The sequence below is a fragment of the Eutrigla gurnardus genome (genome assembly GCF_963514095.1).
Source record: "Eutrigla gurnardus genome assembly, chromosome: 8".
NCBI classification, from domain to species: domain Eukaryota; kingdom Metazoa; phylum Chordata; class Actinopteri; order Perciformes; family Triglidae; genus Eutrigla; species Eutrigla gurnardus.
Window position 1 is genome coordinate 22656895 of NC_139922.1, and position 15189 is coordinate 22672083.

General features: G+C 40.9%; 2 protein-coding genes across 5 annotated transcripts; both read left to right on the forward strand.

Annotated features, from left to right (window-relative positions):
• Positions 1–645: 645 nt before the first annotated feature.
• On the forward strand, positions 646–5508 carry nkain5 (sodium/potassium transporting ATPase interacting 5). 3 transcript variants are annotated; one of them, XR_014597546.1, is made up of 8 exons: positions 646–979; positions 1886–2023; positions 2837–2917; positions 3607–3804; positions 4585–4645; positions 4854–4919; positions 5038–5352; positions 5401–5508. XR_014597546.1 is itself a non-coding variant. In XM_084014889.1 (7 exons), the coding sequence occupies exons 1-6, from the start codon at positions 830–832 to the stop codon at positions 4907–4909; spliced, it is 684 nt and encodes a 227-aa protein (XP_083871015.1). In that variant the 5' UTR covers positions 646–829; the 3' UTR covers positions 4910–4919; positions 5038–5508. The 3 variants fall into 3 exon arrangements, 2 of the variants coding, with proteins under 2 accessions (XP_083871015.1, XP_083871016.1); XM_084014889.1 differs by having other exon boundaries at positions 5038–5508; XM_084014890.1 differs by lacking the exon at positions 4854–4919 and having other exon boundaries at positions 5038–5508.
• An 880-nt stretch (positions 5509–6388) lies between these two features.
• On the forward strand, positions 6389–12212 carry ythdf1 (YTH N6-methyladenosine RNA binding protein F1). 2 transcript variants are annotated; one of them, XM_084014991.1, is made up of 6 exons: positions 6389–6731; positions 7108–7135; positions 7606–7700; positions 7812–9461; positions 10238–10282; positions 10647–12212. In XM_084014991.1, the coding sequence occupies exons 1-6, from the start codon at positions 6702–6704 to the stop codon at positions 10659–10661; spliced, it is 1863 nt and encodes a 620-aa protein (XP_083871117.1). In that variant the 5' UTR covers positions 6389–6701; the 3' UTR covers positions 10662–12212. The 2 variants fall into 2 exon arrangements, with proteins under 2 accessions (XP_083871117.1, XP_083871118.1); XM_084014992.1 differs by lacking the exon at positions 7108–7135 and having other exon boundaries at positions 6708–6731.
• The last annotated feature ends 2977 nt before the right edge of the window (positions 12213–15189 follow it).

Genomic DNA, 15189 nt, shown 5'->3' on the forward strand with positions numbered 1-15189 from the left:
CAGGTTGTGTCATTAAGTCTAAATCTGGCAATATGTATCTATAAAAGTAGGCCAGTAACGTCTTGTTTGAACCTTGCCACTCTCACACACCTTTGAAGCGATACACCTCCGCCGCTCTCTACCACCACCTACTGGCGCCTTCGGGGAATTGCGGCAGAGCAACCACCTATCACGGTGCAGGAGACGGTGTTGCTGTATGAGGCTCAATCCGTGCCACACTGGGGGGAGAAACAGTAGAATCATACAGGAGAGTCACACGGAGGTGTCAGAAAAGTAGCAGAAGCTCTAACCAGAGATGTTTGCCACTTTGCATGGAAAGCAATGAATCAATTTATTAAATGTAATTTTCTGTTGCTGCACTAATTGATAAATGTTGTCAGTTTACACCACAATCTCTGTAAATAAGTGAACACAGGAAACAAACATTGATGTCACGTTTCGATCATCGTTTTCCCACCATTTGAAGTTTGAATCTTTTTATCACGTCTTGAATTATGACCTCTTCTTCTGCAATGGTTTAACGTCGTCATCACAGACACCTGTTTGTTTAATATAATTCTGAATATTCATAATGAGACTGGTGGATGGAAATGCCCATTATTTATTTTCTTTTTTTCTGAATGTATTGAAATTTAGGCCACATTTTTTTGAATACTACAGACTGTTGCTATCTTTGTCCCTCGGAGTTCCCCCTCTGCTGCTCAGCGTGGCATTAATCACCCCTCATACATGCTACCCTCCCCCCTTCTCCGTGGTTCCCACACAGGGGACAGCCTACGTGTTTTGCTCGTGAGGTAAAAGTGCACCGTGCGTTTCCTCGCACGTCTGGATGGTGTTTGAGCACTTTTTTAAAAACAAATACTTCACTGTTGTTCTCCACGTCTCCTCCATCATCTTCATCATCGGGGCCAGAGAGGAGAGGAAGATGGGCTGCTGCTCGGCACGATGCATGCTGATCCTCCTGTGTTGCCTTCAGTTGGTAAGTGATGTGTTTTTTCTCCAGATGCTGCCACATAAACACGTCTGTTTACTATCTTCTACCTCCATAAACTGAACTTATACGAAATCCCTGAAAATGAAAGCGACACGTTTATGTTTAACTTGCTGTTTATTACAAAAGAAAGTTCTTTGTTGGTGTTTTACATATTGGGAATATCAAATCTTCTCCCACTTTAATACCTGTTCAACACATTCTTGGTGATAAGCTTTTATTCACATTGTCATTATTAGTAATTCTGCTTTCTGCACAAACTGCAAACTAAAAATGAAACACAACAAAGTTAGTTGTGCTTCCAGATTCTCAAATTGTTAGGTTGAAATAAATTTAATTTCTTTTTTATTATTTGAAGTCGTCTCCTTAGGCTCTGGGACTTTTTCACAAGCATGTTTTCCCATTATTTTACAGCCATTTAACAGAACAAACACTTGTAATTGTATATATAGTAAACCATGTTGAAAGCTTAGTTGAAGGTGCTTGTGAGAAGCAGTGACTCGACGACAACCACCACAATGAAGGGCTGCACCCACTTTGTCCTCCTCCTCTCTGTTTCCCACCCTGCCCCCCTTCATGACCGACTGGGGCTCCAGCTCCAGAGGACACATCACTATCAGCGGCTCTGTCTTTGACGCAGTTGCCATGACGACATAGAAGAATCAAAAACACAACCTTGTGGGATGGACAAGCAAAAGGATTGCATTTTATCTCTAAAGCCCAGTATCATAAATCACAGGTTAGCCTCGAGGGGGTTTTTACATCCTGTGTAGCCGACGACACCCTGCGGTCCCCTTTTTCCATCCCTCACCTTTAAAAGGAGAAAACAAGCCGGGGCAGCACGGCCTCCTCTGCTTTAACAAAGTCTTTCATAAGTCATCCTGACCCCTCCAGATAACGGCGCTGGAGCGACAGGCCTTCGACTTCCTCGGCTACCAGTGGGCTCCCATCGCCGTCAACTTCTTCCACATCCTCGTCGTCATCCTGGGCCTGTTCGGTGTCCTCCAGTACAGATCACGCTACGTGGTGATGGTGAGGGAACGTCCAGATTCTTTTTTCAATACTTAATGTTGGTTCGTGGTTCCCAACCCCCCTTTTTTTTAGGCTTATTGTTGTAGTTTGACCATTTGGAAAATACACTTATTGTTGAATAAGAATATGTATATTGTTCAGCAGCCAGTTAGCTTAGCTTAGCATCAATGGAAACCAAATGGCTACTGAAACTTCTAAAGAGCACCAATGACGGCTCCGGGCTGAGAAATAGTCCGTGAGAGGTGCTGGTGAGTATATTTTGTAACCTTTGGACGGATCCAGGCTAGCAGTTTAGTCTTTATGCTGCACTAAGCTAACCAAACCTCATATTAAACCTGCAGACACAAGAATGGTATCAATCTTCTCATCTAACTCTAAAATGTGGATCTCCCAAAATGTCAAACTAGTCGTTTAAAAAAAGTGTGACGTGAGAGTAAGACTTGAATTGATATGATTAGAAAAACATGAAGGAAATAAACAACGGCTCTGATGCGCCGAGTAATGGAGCATATTACTGATTAGATATCTGAGATGTGTGTTTGTATTTGTCTTTGAGAATGAGGGAGAGAGAAAAAAAAACAATCACTGCAGTACATTACGAGTTTATCTGATTTTTCACAAGAAATAACATTTAGATAAAAGCTATTAAATGCTTTGATTTATTATATCATTAATCAGCATCAGATTCATCATTACCCGCTTGTGTCATTCATGTTGAGGACATTCGTTGGAGAGAAAACAGACGAGCTACTGAGCTTTACGTTTGACCACATTGAAGTATCGTGGTTTTTATGAATCTCTTTGTGTCTTCAGTACCTGCTGTGGACGTTGTTGTGGGTTGGCTGGAATATCTTTGTCAGCTGTCTCTACTTGGATTTGGGAGGTCTTTCAAAGGTACGTCTAATGGTCGCATAAGTGTCACATAATTAGAGACCGGCAGAGCTTCACCTCCTAAACACAGTGTTCAGCTCCTCCCGGGTCTCAGGACCCGCAGTCACACGATCCACACCCCGTTTACATTTTGTTGTCATAAAGTGACAGTGTGTGTTGGGAAATTACCTTTTGATGGTGGCGATGATAATAATAATAATAATAATAATAATAATAATAATAATAATAATAATAATACATTTTATTTACAAATAAATACTGTACAAAACATTTACAATCAAAGAGATAAAAACAAGATAAAAGACAATATAAGACAAAATAAAAAAGGACAGTGCAATTGACGTTGATGATGACAATATTAGACAAAAGTAATAAATAATCACTTATGCTTAAATCTGGAAATAAATCCATAATCGCATTACATGAACATTAAGAATGTTTTGTTATTTAACTTGTTGCTTTTATTTTATTTTATTGCTGCAGCTCGTAATGTATTTCATTACTCTGCTGTTGTTGAATAAAATGAAACATTTCTAGCTTAATTCATAATAAAGTTGCAGCTCAGACTTTTCTCTCATCTTTTTTTAAAGGAGGATTTTACACCTTCTACTTCATACAGTCTAATAGAAACATGTTTAGGAACCTGGGAGCTGACAAGATCACGTCTTTTTCTCCCTGTTCCCTCCCTGCAGGGCAGCGACGTCCTCTCCCTGGGGGTGTCATCGCATCACTCCTGGTGGAAGGACAACGGGCCGGGCTGCGAGGGCGAGGCCCTTCCCTCCGCTGGGTGGCAGGACCAGCCGAACCCCGAGCTGACCACAGTGCTCAACTGCTGGCTGGAATACCAGTACATTGAAATTCTGCACTGCATCGTCCAGCTCCTCCTATCAGTGAGTCTCTGCCGCTGTCACACGCCGCCAAGGAGCTCGTCCATCACACCGGCCGGCCAAGTCAACAAGTATAACAGTTAGAGTCACCTGAATGACTCGGCGGTGTGTTTAAAACTTCAAATGAGAAGCGTTTTTTTCTACATTCAATATTTTAATATCAGGCAATATGCAATTGCACCACAGGAATGGACTGTTGCCTAGCAACAGCAACTCTAAATTGGAAAACAGGCCCGGAGAGTTTAAAAATGCCACCACATTGTCACACTGATGTCCAGTGGTGGTTAATGTGTTCGTCTATAGGCCTACATTTGATTTACTGATATTCTATTTCCTCTAGTAACAATTATAAGCAGCAGACACACACACACACGCACACACACACACACACACACACACTGTGCTCTACGAAAACTACTGTTTCTCATAAAACTAGAAACATCACAACACAACAAAAGTTGTTGGGTTAATTAATAATAATAATAATAATATATATATTAATAATAATTGATCATAAACAACTGTAATTAATCAAATCCAACTATCGTAACAACAATTGAATGATCTAAACCAGGCCATTAGGTTCAGATTGTCAAATGTAAAGAAAGCAACAAGCGGTTTATTATTTGTGCTTTTCCTCTTCTGTGAAATCTTCCATGCTCATCATCATAAAGAGAATGTTTCTGAAGTATGCTTTCTGATCAATAATGTACTTAACCACATAAAAAAAACACACAGTTTTAGTGATTCATTTTTCATACATGTTTGTGTTAATACCCACAGCTCCCGGGATTTGCTTATGCCTGCTATGTCGTCAGCACTTTCTCAGATGAGGAAGACAACTGTAAGTATGCTCCTGATCAATACCACACGGCATTGATTGGCAAATATTATTAATTTTACAAACATTTTTAAAAACATTTTAAATAATTAATACAATATAAAGAAAATGCTTTCAACAACATTTGCTTTCCATTTTTTTTTTTTAAATCTTTTACACCGAGGTTGATTTGCTTTGTATCATTTATTTATGTTCTGCTTTCTTATTTTAGTTAATTTCATTGGTGAATTTCATCATCCAGCCAAACCCTCTCAGCTGCTCTTTTAAAGGCGAGTTGGTAGGTTTAGTGGTGTGAATGCCATTGCCTCTTATTTTCCACCCATTCTATCAAAATCATTATATCCATTAGTTCAACGGCTCATACACAATGTGTTTCTCCAATTTGTTTTGCTTAGATTACAAATAACCATGTGAGTTAAGTGGATGTGGAATGCCGAGAAGGATCCGGGCAGAAGAAGAGACGACTTTGAAGACTGTCATCGCCATCGTGGTCCAAACAATAATGTTGTTCCATATATATTAACAAGTGTTGCAGACTGCAGACTTCCCTTCTGCTTGGAAGAAGGTGTAGTTTTGGCAGAAACCCCACTCTGTTTATACTCAGGCCTCAAATGCTGTAAATCGAGATTTAAATCTACCTCTTTGTGTGTGTGTGTGTGTGTGTGTGTGTGTGTGTGTGTGTGTGTGTGTGTGTGTGTGTGTGTGTGTGTGTGTGTGTGTGTGTGTGTGTGTGTGTGTGTGTGTGTGTGTGTGAAAAGAGATAGAAATCACTACATATGAAGCACTCAAGTACAAAAGAAAAGTGATTTAGAATATGTAAATAAGTAGGCCGAGCAGATCCTTTCAGATGTAAAATGTATTAATTATTAAAAAATGTGTTACTTTTTTTTAAATAAACCATGCTCACAAAACTGCTTGTATTGTGGCGTTGAACAATTTTTTTTAAAAATGATTAAACATTTATAAGACTAAGAAATTGTTCCCAATATATCTGATAATTTGTCTTTCTCTTTGCACTGCCCCTCAGCACTCAACCAGAATATATATATTGTAAAGGGACTTAAAGTTGTATTTAATAACACTGTGTTGGAAAATGATGAATACATGACAATAGGAACAAAATTACAGCATTTAAATGCTTTTCAAAAGCATTGAGAAAATTGATTGCTTTTTTCCACAATGCACTGAAACATAATATATTGTTCACACACATTAAAGAATATACAATATCTCGCAGAATACATATATAACATAATAACACAATATAAAAATATAAAATGATATGTAGAAATGTATTAATCAACAGTCATTTTTAATCACTGTGTATGGATTTTTAAAACATAACAAAAGCAGTTCAAGATATTTCCTCAGATATTTCTTCTTACAGTTCACTATAATATATATATACTTATTTTAATTACAAGTAATGATTAAAAATAATAATTAATATCATAAATATTACTTTAATTTATAAACGAAATAAAGGCTTACTATTTCTCCCATAAGATCATATTACTCATGTCAGAAAGGTTAATTATTCATTTTTAATGTATTATTTTAACAAATGGCAAACAGTGTGGTAAACGTAACAAACATGGGAAAAAAGACAGACTAAATGCTGCATAAAGGTACATAGATTCAGGGTTTTTATAGTTTTTTGTTGTTTTCTATCCTGCTGCTGCTGCTAGGTAGCCGTGGATGCGTCTTCTTACGTCACCGACGTCATTTCCGTCCCGCAGAGCCCGGATGAAGCTGCCATTGGGGAAAGTGAGCAGGGCCACCGAGGCTGGTTGGATTTTTAATTTAACGGTGTGGGGGTCGCAGCGGATTGAAGCCCCGCTGGATTAATGTCGACAGGGCAGCGCGGAGAGCCAGCAAGGGCGACGACGAGCGAACGGTCCGCGCCGAGCAGAGACACCGGCTAACGGCCGCTGCTAACTGGGTCCAAGTGCTAGCAAAGTACCGCGGAGCGAGCAAGCAGCGTCTCCGGCTATTAGCCTCTCCGCGCGGCGTACGTGTTGTCAGGGTGGTTCAGTCCGACACCGCACCCGGTGGATGAATGATGTCTGCCGCTAGCATTGACCCTCAGGTAAGCAGCGAGGAGACGAGACGTGTGCGTGTGTGTGTGTGTGTGTGTGTGAGAGTGTGCGCGCGTACAAAGGGCGTGCGTGCGTGTGCTTGTGTGCATCCCACTCTGAAGACGATGCCACCATTCCCAAGCTAGTTAGCCCACCGAGAGGGGATGTTAGCTGCAGCTGTGCTCGGTGGTGGTGGTGGTAACCCGCGGCCTGGAGCCCAGCTTCCAGCCTTTTGGAGTGTGTGTTGTGTGTCTGGTTCCCAGACCAGATGCGTTAAGTTGTCACTTTGCAGCGAGGATTGAACGTGTGATGCTTCTAATAACATGCGAGCGTTGTGTTTGTCCTCCTCCTTCACATGCATCCCTCCTTTCTCGGGGACGACTAAAGACAACAAAAGGACAAGACGCAAGCAAAGGTGAGGAGAACAAGTCTAGAGGATGCTGCAGCCGAAGATGCTGCACACATACACACGTTTTTAGTGACTGATCTGATATCTGATACAGCTGTATTGTTGTAGCCCCTTTTTATGTAAACGGAGAGACTCCCAACAAATGTGTCCACAGCAGTAAATAATGTATTTGCATCATTGCATATTTTCATCCGTGTGTTTCGCTTTGTAGTTCCTCTGCGGTGATGAACATACATCATTGATAAGGCAAAGGAAAACAACTTTTCAAAAGGTCAACCGCTCTACAGGCTATGTTTATCAGACCGACGGGATACTGTATTTAAAAATCACCGTTCAGCACCGAACACCCGTGGATTTCGTTCCAGCTCTTAACAGAACCGGGTGCACGCTAGTTATGAGAACTAGTCGCACGGGGAACTATGATGTCGCCGTGACCGTGGTGATATTTTAGGCTTCATCATGGACTTTTCTTGCAGGCTTTCCAGTTTCAGTGCAGAATGGCTCCCTCCACCAGAAGGACACCGTTCATGACAATGACTTTGAGCCTTATCTCACCAACCAGTCCAATCAGGTAGGAAGCACCTTTTTTAAATCATCTTTTGCCACAACCACAATAATAATTTGATATCGCTGCGTTTTATTGCCCCTAATGAATCATCCTAACTCCTGTTTGTGTTTGTAGAATAACAGCTATCAATCCATGACAGACCCGTACCTGTCCAGCTACTATGCCCCCTCCATTGGATTTCCTTACCCTCTCAGTGAGGCTCCTTGGTCTACAGGAGGTGACCCACCGATTCCCTACCTGACACCCTACGCACCCCTCAGCAATGGAGACCATCACTTCATGCATGACACGGTGTTTGGGCAACCGGGTGGGCTCAGCAGCAGCATCTACCCCCACAGGTTCAACTTTTTCCCCGAGAACCCGGCCTTCTCAGCCTGGGGCACCAGTGGTTCTCAGGGCCAGCAGACTCAGAGCTCAGCCTATGGGGGGAGTTACAGCTACCCACCTAGCTCTCTGGGAGGCACCTTAGTGCCTGATGGCCAGACGAGTTTCCATAGTGACACCCTGAGCAAGGCTCCAGGCATGAACAGCCTGGAGCAGGGCATGCTGGGCCTAAAAATAGGTGGGGATGTGACAGGAAGTGGCTCGGGTGTGAAGAGCGCAGGCTCTCTTGGAGGTGGCAGCGTAGCCACAGCTGTTGCCACGGGCAACGGAGGCACACCGATTGGAATGCCCCCTCCGAAACCTACATCGTGGGCTGCCATTGCTAGTAAACCTGCCAAGCTGCAGCAACAAAAGGCGAAGAACAAACCTGGCGCGCCCATGGCTGTCGGAGGTCTGCCTCCGCCCCCCATCAAACACAACATGGACATTGATACTTGGGATAATAAAGGGGCTATTAACAAGATGGCCCCTCCTTTGCCACCTCATCACCACCACCACCACCATCACCAACAGCACCAACACCAGCCCCAGCTTCACTCCCATGCTCCCAGTCTCCTACCCCCTCTTCAACAGTCCTTGCAGTCTGCCCAGTCCCTCGTGCAGCAGATGACCATGCAGGGTCCTCCACCTCCTCCTCCACAGTCTTACCAGAACCACAACTCCGCTCCGACACCCCAAACCCGCTGGATAGCCCCGCGCAACCGCAACTTGTGCTACGGCGGTGGAAGCTTGGACAGCAGCAGCTCCTCTAACGGTGGCGGTGTTGGTAACGGCGGCGGAGGGGGCGGGAGCGTGCCTCCAGAGCCGGGGTCGGAGTCCCACCCTGTGCTGGAGAAGCTTCGGGCGGCGCACAGCTACAACCCCAAGGAGTTTGACTGGAACCTGAAAAACGGACGCGTGTTCATCATCAAGAGCTACTCTGAGGACGACATCCACCGCTCCATCAAGTACTCCATCTGGTGCAGCACGGAGCACGGCAACAAACGCTTGGACTCAGCCTTCAGAGCCATGAACGCTAAAGGTCCCGTCTACTTGTTGTTCAGTGTCAACGGCAGCGGCCATTTCTGTGGCGTGGCCGAGATGCGCTCGCCTGTGGACTACGGGACCAGCGCTGGCGTTTGGGCACAGGACAAGTGGAAGGGCAAGTTTGACGTGAACTGGTTGTTTGTTAAGGACGTGCCTAATAGCCAGCTGCGCCACATCCGCCTGGAGAACAATGACAACAAGCCAGTCACCAACTCGCGTGACACTCAAGAGGTTCCTCTGGAAAAGGCGAAGCAGGTGCTGAAGATTATCGCCCAGTACAAACACACCACCTCCATCTTTGATGACTTCTCCCACTATGAGAAGAAGCAGGAGGAGGAGGAGGTGGTGAAAAAGGTAGTCATTTCCTTTTAGACTTATACTTTTAAATTAGAGGAGTGGAGATATTTGGAGACTGTGAGAGTGTTGTTAATATTTCTTTGGACCCTCCCCCTGACCAAGATTATATTTAAAAATAACAAAAGTGTTGAACTGATACAATTCCTTTTAACTTAAGCCCCTTAATATAATATTCCAAATCGTGACAAGAAATGTCATTTTAGATCTGATATTTTATTAGTTGTCTCTCTGTCTGTCATAATTACACAACTTAATTCTGAGTGGCATTATGAGGCACCTTTAACCATGTTATTATGGTATTTTGGTTCTGTTTTAGTCTCTTGACTGTGGTCATGAAAAAAAGACTGTTATGACACCTTATTGACATGAAAGCCATCTTGTTAATTTTATTATTTGTTATAATATTTATTTTAATCACATAAAGGCTGGAATATGGAGTAAGAAGAAAAAGCAGATCCTCTCCTGCTATCCCAAAAAGACTTAAAATATAACCTTGTATACAAAAATATTAAGACACAGTACATAAAATGGTAATAGAGAGCAATATAATTAAACATTAAAAAAGATCAGCAATATAAAAGAAGTACATAAAAATAATAAAAACATAATGGATCAATCATAGGCGCATGATTATCTATAAGTTGCATCCTTTTAATTTGCATTTGTATCCAATGGTCATTGATTTGAAATTGGAAAGGTTGCTGATGAATTATTAAAATTGACGCTGTGCATTTCTAGTGTGACTTTTCATGTTTTTTTTGTTTTTTTAACAGAGTTATGAGCCTGCCCCAATACAGAGCAGATCCCGGCTCGATCAGGTAAAGTCTGATATTGATATATATAACTATATATGACCGTATGCAGAATCACATATATGAATTCATCAAATCACACGGGACAAAACCCTTCATGTGTAAAACAACTTCAATATCTTAATGCGTTTGTCTGTGATTAAAGCTCAGGATTATTAATTCAGGCAACACATTTTTACTAAAATGGTGACATAAGAATGATCTGATAACAATAATTCCATACATGCAATTTATAAATGTTAATATTGCATCATGAGTCCTGTGTCAAAAAATCTGTTTTTTTCCTTGAGCATAACAGGTTTATGTGATGTGATTTAATCATTTCTTGATTTGATTTTGAATTTTTTTTTTTATTCCCCGTCTTTTTCAGGATCGCCAAAAGTAATCGGAAGACGGCCGTCGACGAAATTTAGATTTAAAAAAGGAAACGCAAGGACATAAAGAAATTGAAACTAATATTTTTTTCTATTTAATTATTTTGACTTTTGGCCCACGTCAAACTCTTGACCCACAATGCTCCTCGTCCCGGTCTTTAAGATGCGTGCAGGGATGAAGATAGTTCCACCAGTTGAATTCAACAATATGTATTTTCTTGTTTTTTTTTCTTCTGTTTTTTGGAGCCTTACAAATCTCTATCGCTACCCCAGAACTTGCATTCTTAACTAAATATAAGTAACAAATATCTGCACGTCTGTTTTTTGAAAAATCTCTTGACAACATGCTGCTGATATTCAGTGACTGTTCACTTTGTGGTTTGTGTGTTGGAGAAATGTTAAGTGCTTGTATTGGTTAATCTTAATGAGTGAACAAGACTTTATTGACAAATGTCTGCTATCTGTTTGTGGCCAGTTGTGTTTTATATTATCAGATGGAGAAAAAAGAAAACCCTTCTATACAGCCCCCTTTTTTCTTTTTTTTTCTTCTTTTTTTAATGTGAGGGGTGTTTTGGGGGGGTACACTGAAAGTTTCCGTATGCATAGACATAATCGTGCAAGGTTGTGATGTTAGAAAGCGTAAATGTTGGGGGGAAATGTTTTGAATAATGTATCACCTGGCTTACAACTGATTAGATTTAACATTAAGGTGGAGAGTGTGTTGTCTCTCCTTGAGCGGAGCCTTAACATTTCTTTTTAGCACTAAAATTAAACGTGTATTTTTCTTTTCTTTTTATTTCAGAACTGTACCTCGAAAATCTTTCAGCCAGAGATTCAGGGTAAAGATATCTAGAGATCAAATGCTCTTAAATGTGGTCCCTCTCTTTCTTATTTACAGCATGGATTTGCAAATATACTGTACGAGTTCAGGTTTTTATCCGACACAAAATTTGCTTCCTGTCTTATGTCCCAGTTTGGGTGACTTTTATTTCCCCTTCAAACAAGAGGATCTTTGTTAATTCTGGAGGAAATGTAGCATGTACTGCTTTTAAAACTAAAGCCAGGCCTGTCACTTTGTTTTTCTTTTCTTTCTTTCGTTTCTTGTTCTCTCTTAACAGAATTATAATCTCGGCATCATTTTCATTGCTATAACCTGTCCACATCATCCTCAGAAAAATGTAAGCTTTAATGTACTGGCGTTTCTAACTGAGAATGCCTCAAAATGTTTAACTGTAGCATTATACTTAACTGATTTATTGTCAATTGTATGAAAACCCAGAGACTAGCCTATATGGTATATGTTGTGTGACTTTTTCTTTTTTGATTTTTTTTTTTTTTTTAAATCTTGCTTGCTGTATCGTGTGTATGCAAGAGTGAAAGAAAAGAGAGGGAGTATGATTGTGGAGCAATCAGAGTTATATTGATATTGGGTTATAGAAAATTTATGCAAAAAAAAAAAAATGTTTTAAAGGCACCCCAAAATTAAATATCCATTGTATCAGAGGTCACTATCACGTTCTTAGATTTGATCATGTCTATTATTAAAGATATACTTATCTGTTCTCTGCAGCGTTTTATTGTGACGAGGATGACGTGTGTGTAAGATCAAGTTCATTTTATAGATTAAAAAAATTCACTATAAAGGGATTTACAGCCTGGACTGATTGAAAGGAAAACAAACTGCCAAAAAATAACATGTCTCGCATTTTTTAAATTATTATTGGGGCACTTCGTAAACAAGATCTCTGTTTGAGATGCTGTTATATGTTCTTAATCTACAGCAATGCATCAGATTCTATCAGATCATCTGTTTGTAGCATCGCTGTCCTTTGAGAACCGCGTATCTAAAAAGTCAACCTTTCAGGAGCTCAGTGAACAGCAGTTTATCTGGGTTTTTAAATATTTAATTTTCACTGTTTTCAAGTAACTTAATCTGTCAATGTAGAGGGAAAGAAGTATAATATTTGCTACTACTTTGAATTTGTACATCAACGTTGAAAGTCATTCAAAAAATTTAATTGTCAGATGATTCTTTTGAATTAGGTTTATTTATTCCATAAAAGTTGATTTTATTAATAATATAATATATATAATATTCTTCATACATGATACAATTATCTTATAGTCAATGTGTGTTTTTTGGAGGTGGTGTTCAGCTGGAGGCCTTAATTGTGACAATATATATATATATATACACTCAAGATCAATCTCACACCAATTTGTAATGCTGCATGTGTTTATTATCCTTCTAAACACAAACACACAAACATTATCAGAAAAAAAAACAAAAAAACAGTGACAGTTTGACATGATGTGTTCATTATTCAGTCATTTATTAACCAAACCTCCAGCTTGCTTCACCGACGTGATGATATTCCGTGTTTCTCCATTTTCAATCACAGGAAACTGAATTTCTTGTTGGTCAGACAAAACAAGATATTTGAGCTGCAACCAATAACTATTATCATTATTGATGAATCTGTTGATTTGAAAAAAAAACCAACATCTTATTAATTGTTGAGACATTGAAATGTCACAAAAAATGTGGGGAAAATGGCTATTAAAAGCCAAAGGTGATGTTTTCTTGACCAACAGTTCAAACCAAAATATATACACTTTACAACAATATATGAGAAAGAAAAGCAGCGAATCCTTTCATGGTATTTTTACTTAAAGCAATTACTGAAACATTGAATTGTATCAATCGATTAATCAATGACACCTAGTCATCACCACTATGAATTATACACCAAAATCTGTCCACGTGTTGAAGTCTTGGAATTAAGTATCTTTAATGGAAAATTTAAAGTAGAAAACGTGCAAGAAAAACAACGTAGTTTTGGTTAAATATTGGTCACAAGATGTCTTTGTTCCATCTCTCTCTCTCTCTCTCTCTCTCTCTCTCTCTCTCTCTCTCTCTCTCTCTCTCTCTCTCTCTGCAGATGTGTTAAATCCCTCCAGAGGTGCAGAGTGGGATTCCCGCTCTTGGCATTCACCGCGTGCCTTAATTGTATGGCTAATAAATCAAGGTCCGCCGTGAACACGAGGAGCGACAATCCTTATCGGGGAAAGTTGGAGGCACGTGCACGCGCACACACACGCACACACAAATGACTCGACAGGCCCGCGCGCCATCAGCGCGCTACAAGGGTATTCGCTGTGTCCTCTAATGTGATCCGTATCGAACAAGACTCTAATAAATACCACATTTCTATGATTTACAGCTGGGTCCGCATCAGACGACGCGCGTCTTCTTTCTTTATCTTCCCGTCCTTGTTCACCGTCACTGTCGCTCCTCCACATTAACGCCACAATCAACGTCCGACTCCTCCGGGCTTTTGCGGCTGCGTGCGTTCATTCCGCGACATCTGATTCTCAGGTCTCCTCAGTGGAAACCTCCGCGCGTTACAAGATGTCAGGAGATGGAGATGGAGGTGGAGAGATGGAGATGGAGGTGAAGCCGGCCAAACAATACCGTCCATCGGTGGAGGAGGGCGGACAGGCCCGCTGATGATGTCCTCTCAGGCTTTCTGGAGAGAAAGACGTTGCTTTCAGGTTCAAGTGGCGATCACACTATTCCTCGTTTTATTATCATTATAATAATAATTATAATTATAGCAGCCTATTAGACATTTCTCTACACCGAGCCTCCCCGTCCTGATTTGCGTGTCCTGCTCTTCATAGGCTGAAGAAATAACGTCATGACGTAGCCTGTCTTCGCTATCAGCCGCTGGTTGCCCCCCCCTACCCCTACACACCAAGCACAGTCTGCTGGACCCGGACCCGGACTCGGTGCATGACTCCAGCGTGGCTCTGTCCCCGCAGCCTCCCTCTGCCACTGTAATATTTCTGTGCAGGTCGCGGTGTAGTCAAGGTGAGCATAAGTGGGAGTAAAGGGGAGGATTAGGATGGATCTTGCTCCCTAGAGGGCGCTGTTAAAATGTTGCTACTGACATTTAAAGAATCGGGGTCAGAGGTCACCTACTGGGCCACTTCAGGAGTGACGTTGAGGTGAGAGAATTGTTTGGTGTTTTTAAATATCTGGCTCTTCTTGGCCCTTACATAATGGGTTTATGATAAAATAACTATAACCATTCACATGTATGAAGGACAAGCCCTCGTTTAGATTATTTTTTGTTTAATTTAGGCTTTAATCTTCATATACAGTCTATGGCTACATGTGGTTTTTAGCTTAGTCACCAGCAAAATCTTCCAGTTGGGGGTGCTGGTGCCATTTTGTTCAGGGTTGGTTTTCACATGTGACCGATAGTTTTAATTACACGTTGAAAGGAAGTCGATTAAGGATGCAGATTTTCAGGGATTTAAATGAAAGTAAAAAGTTTGATGAACAACCGCGTTCTCCCCTACTGGAGAAAGACTGTTGTGGGCCTTAAAATTTAAAAATAATAATTAAAAACAGCTTAATTTGCCTAGCATTCCCCCTCAGTCAGCATGCATGATATCAAAGGCATTGAACTCATTCAGAGAGGAGGTATTGCAAAAAAAAAAAGGAAAGAAAAATAGCCTCAAATGAACAGA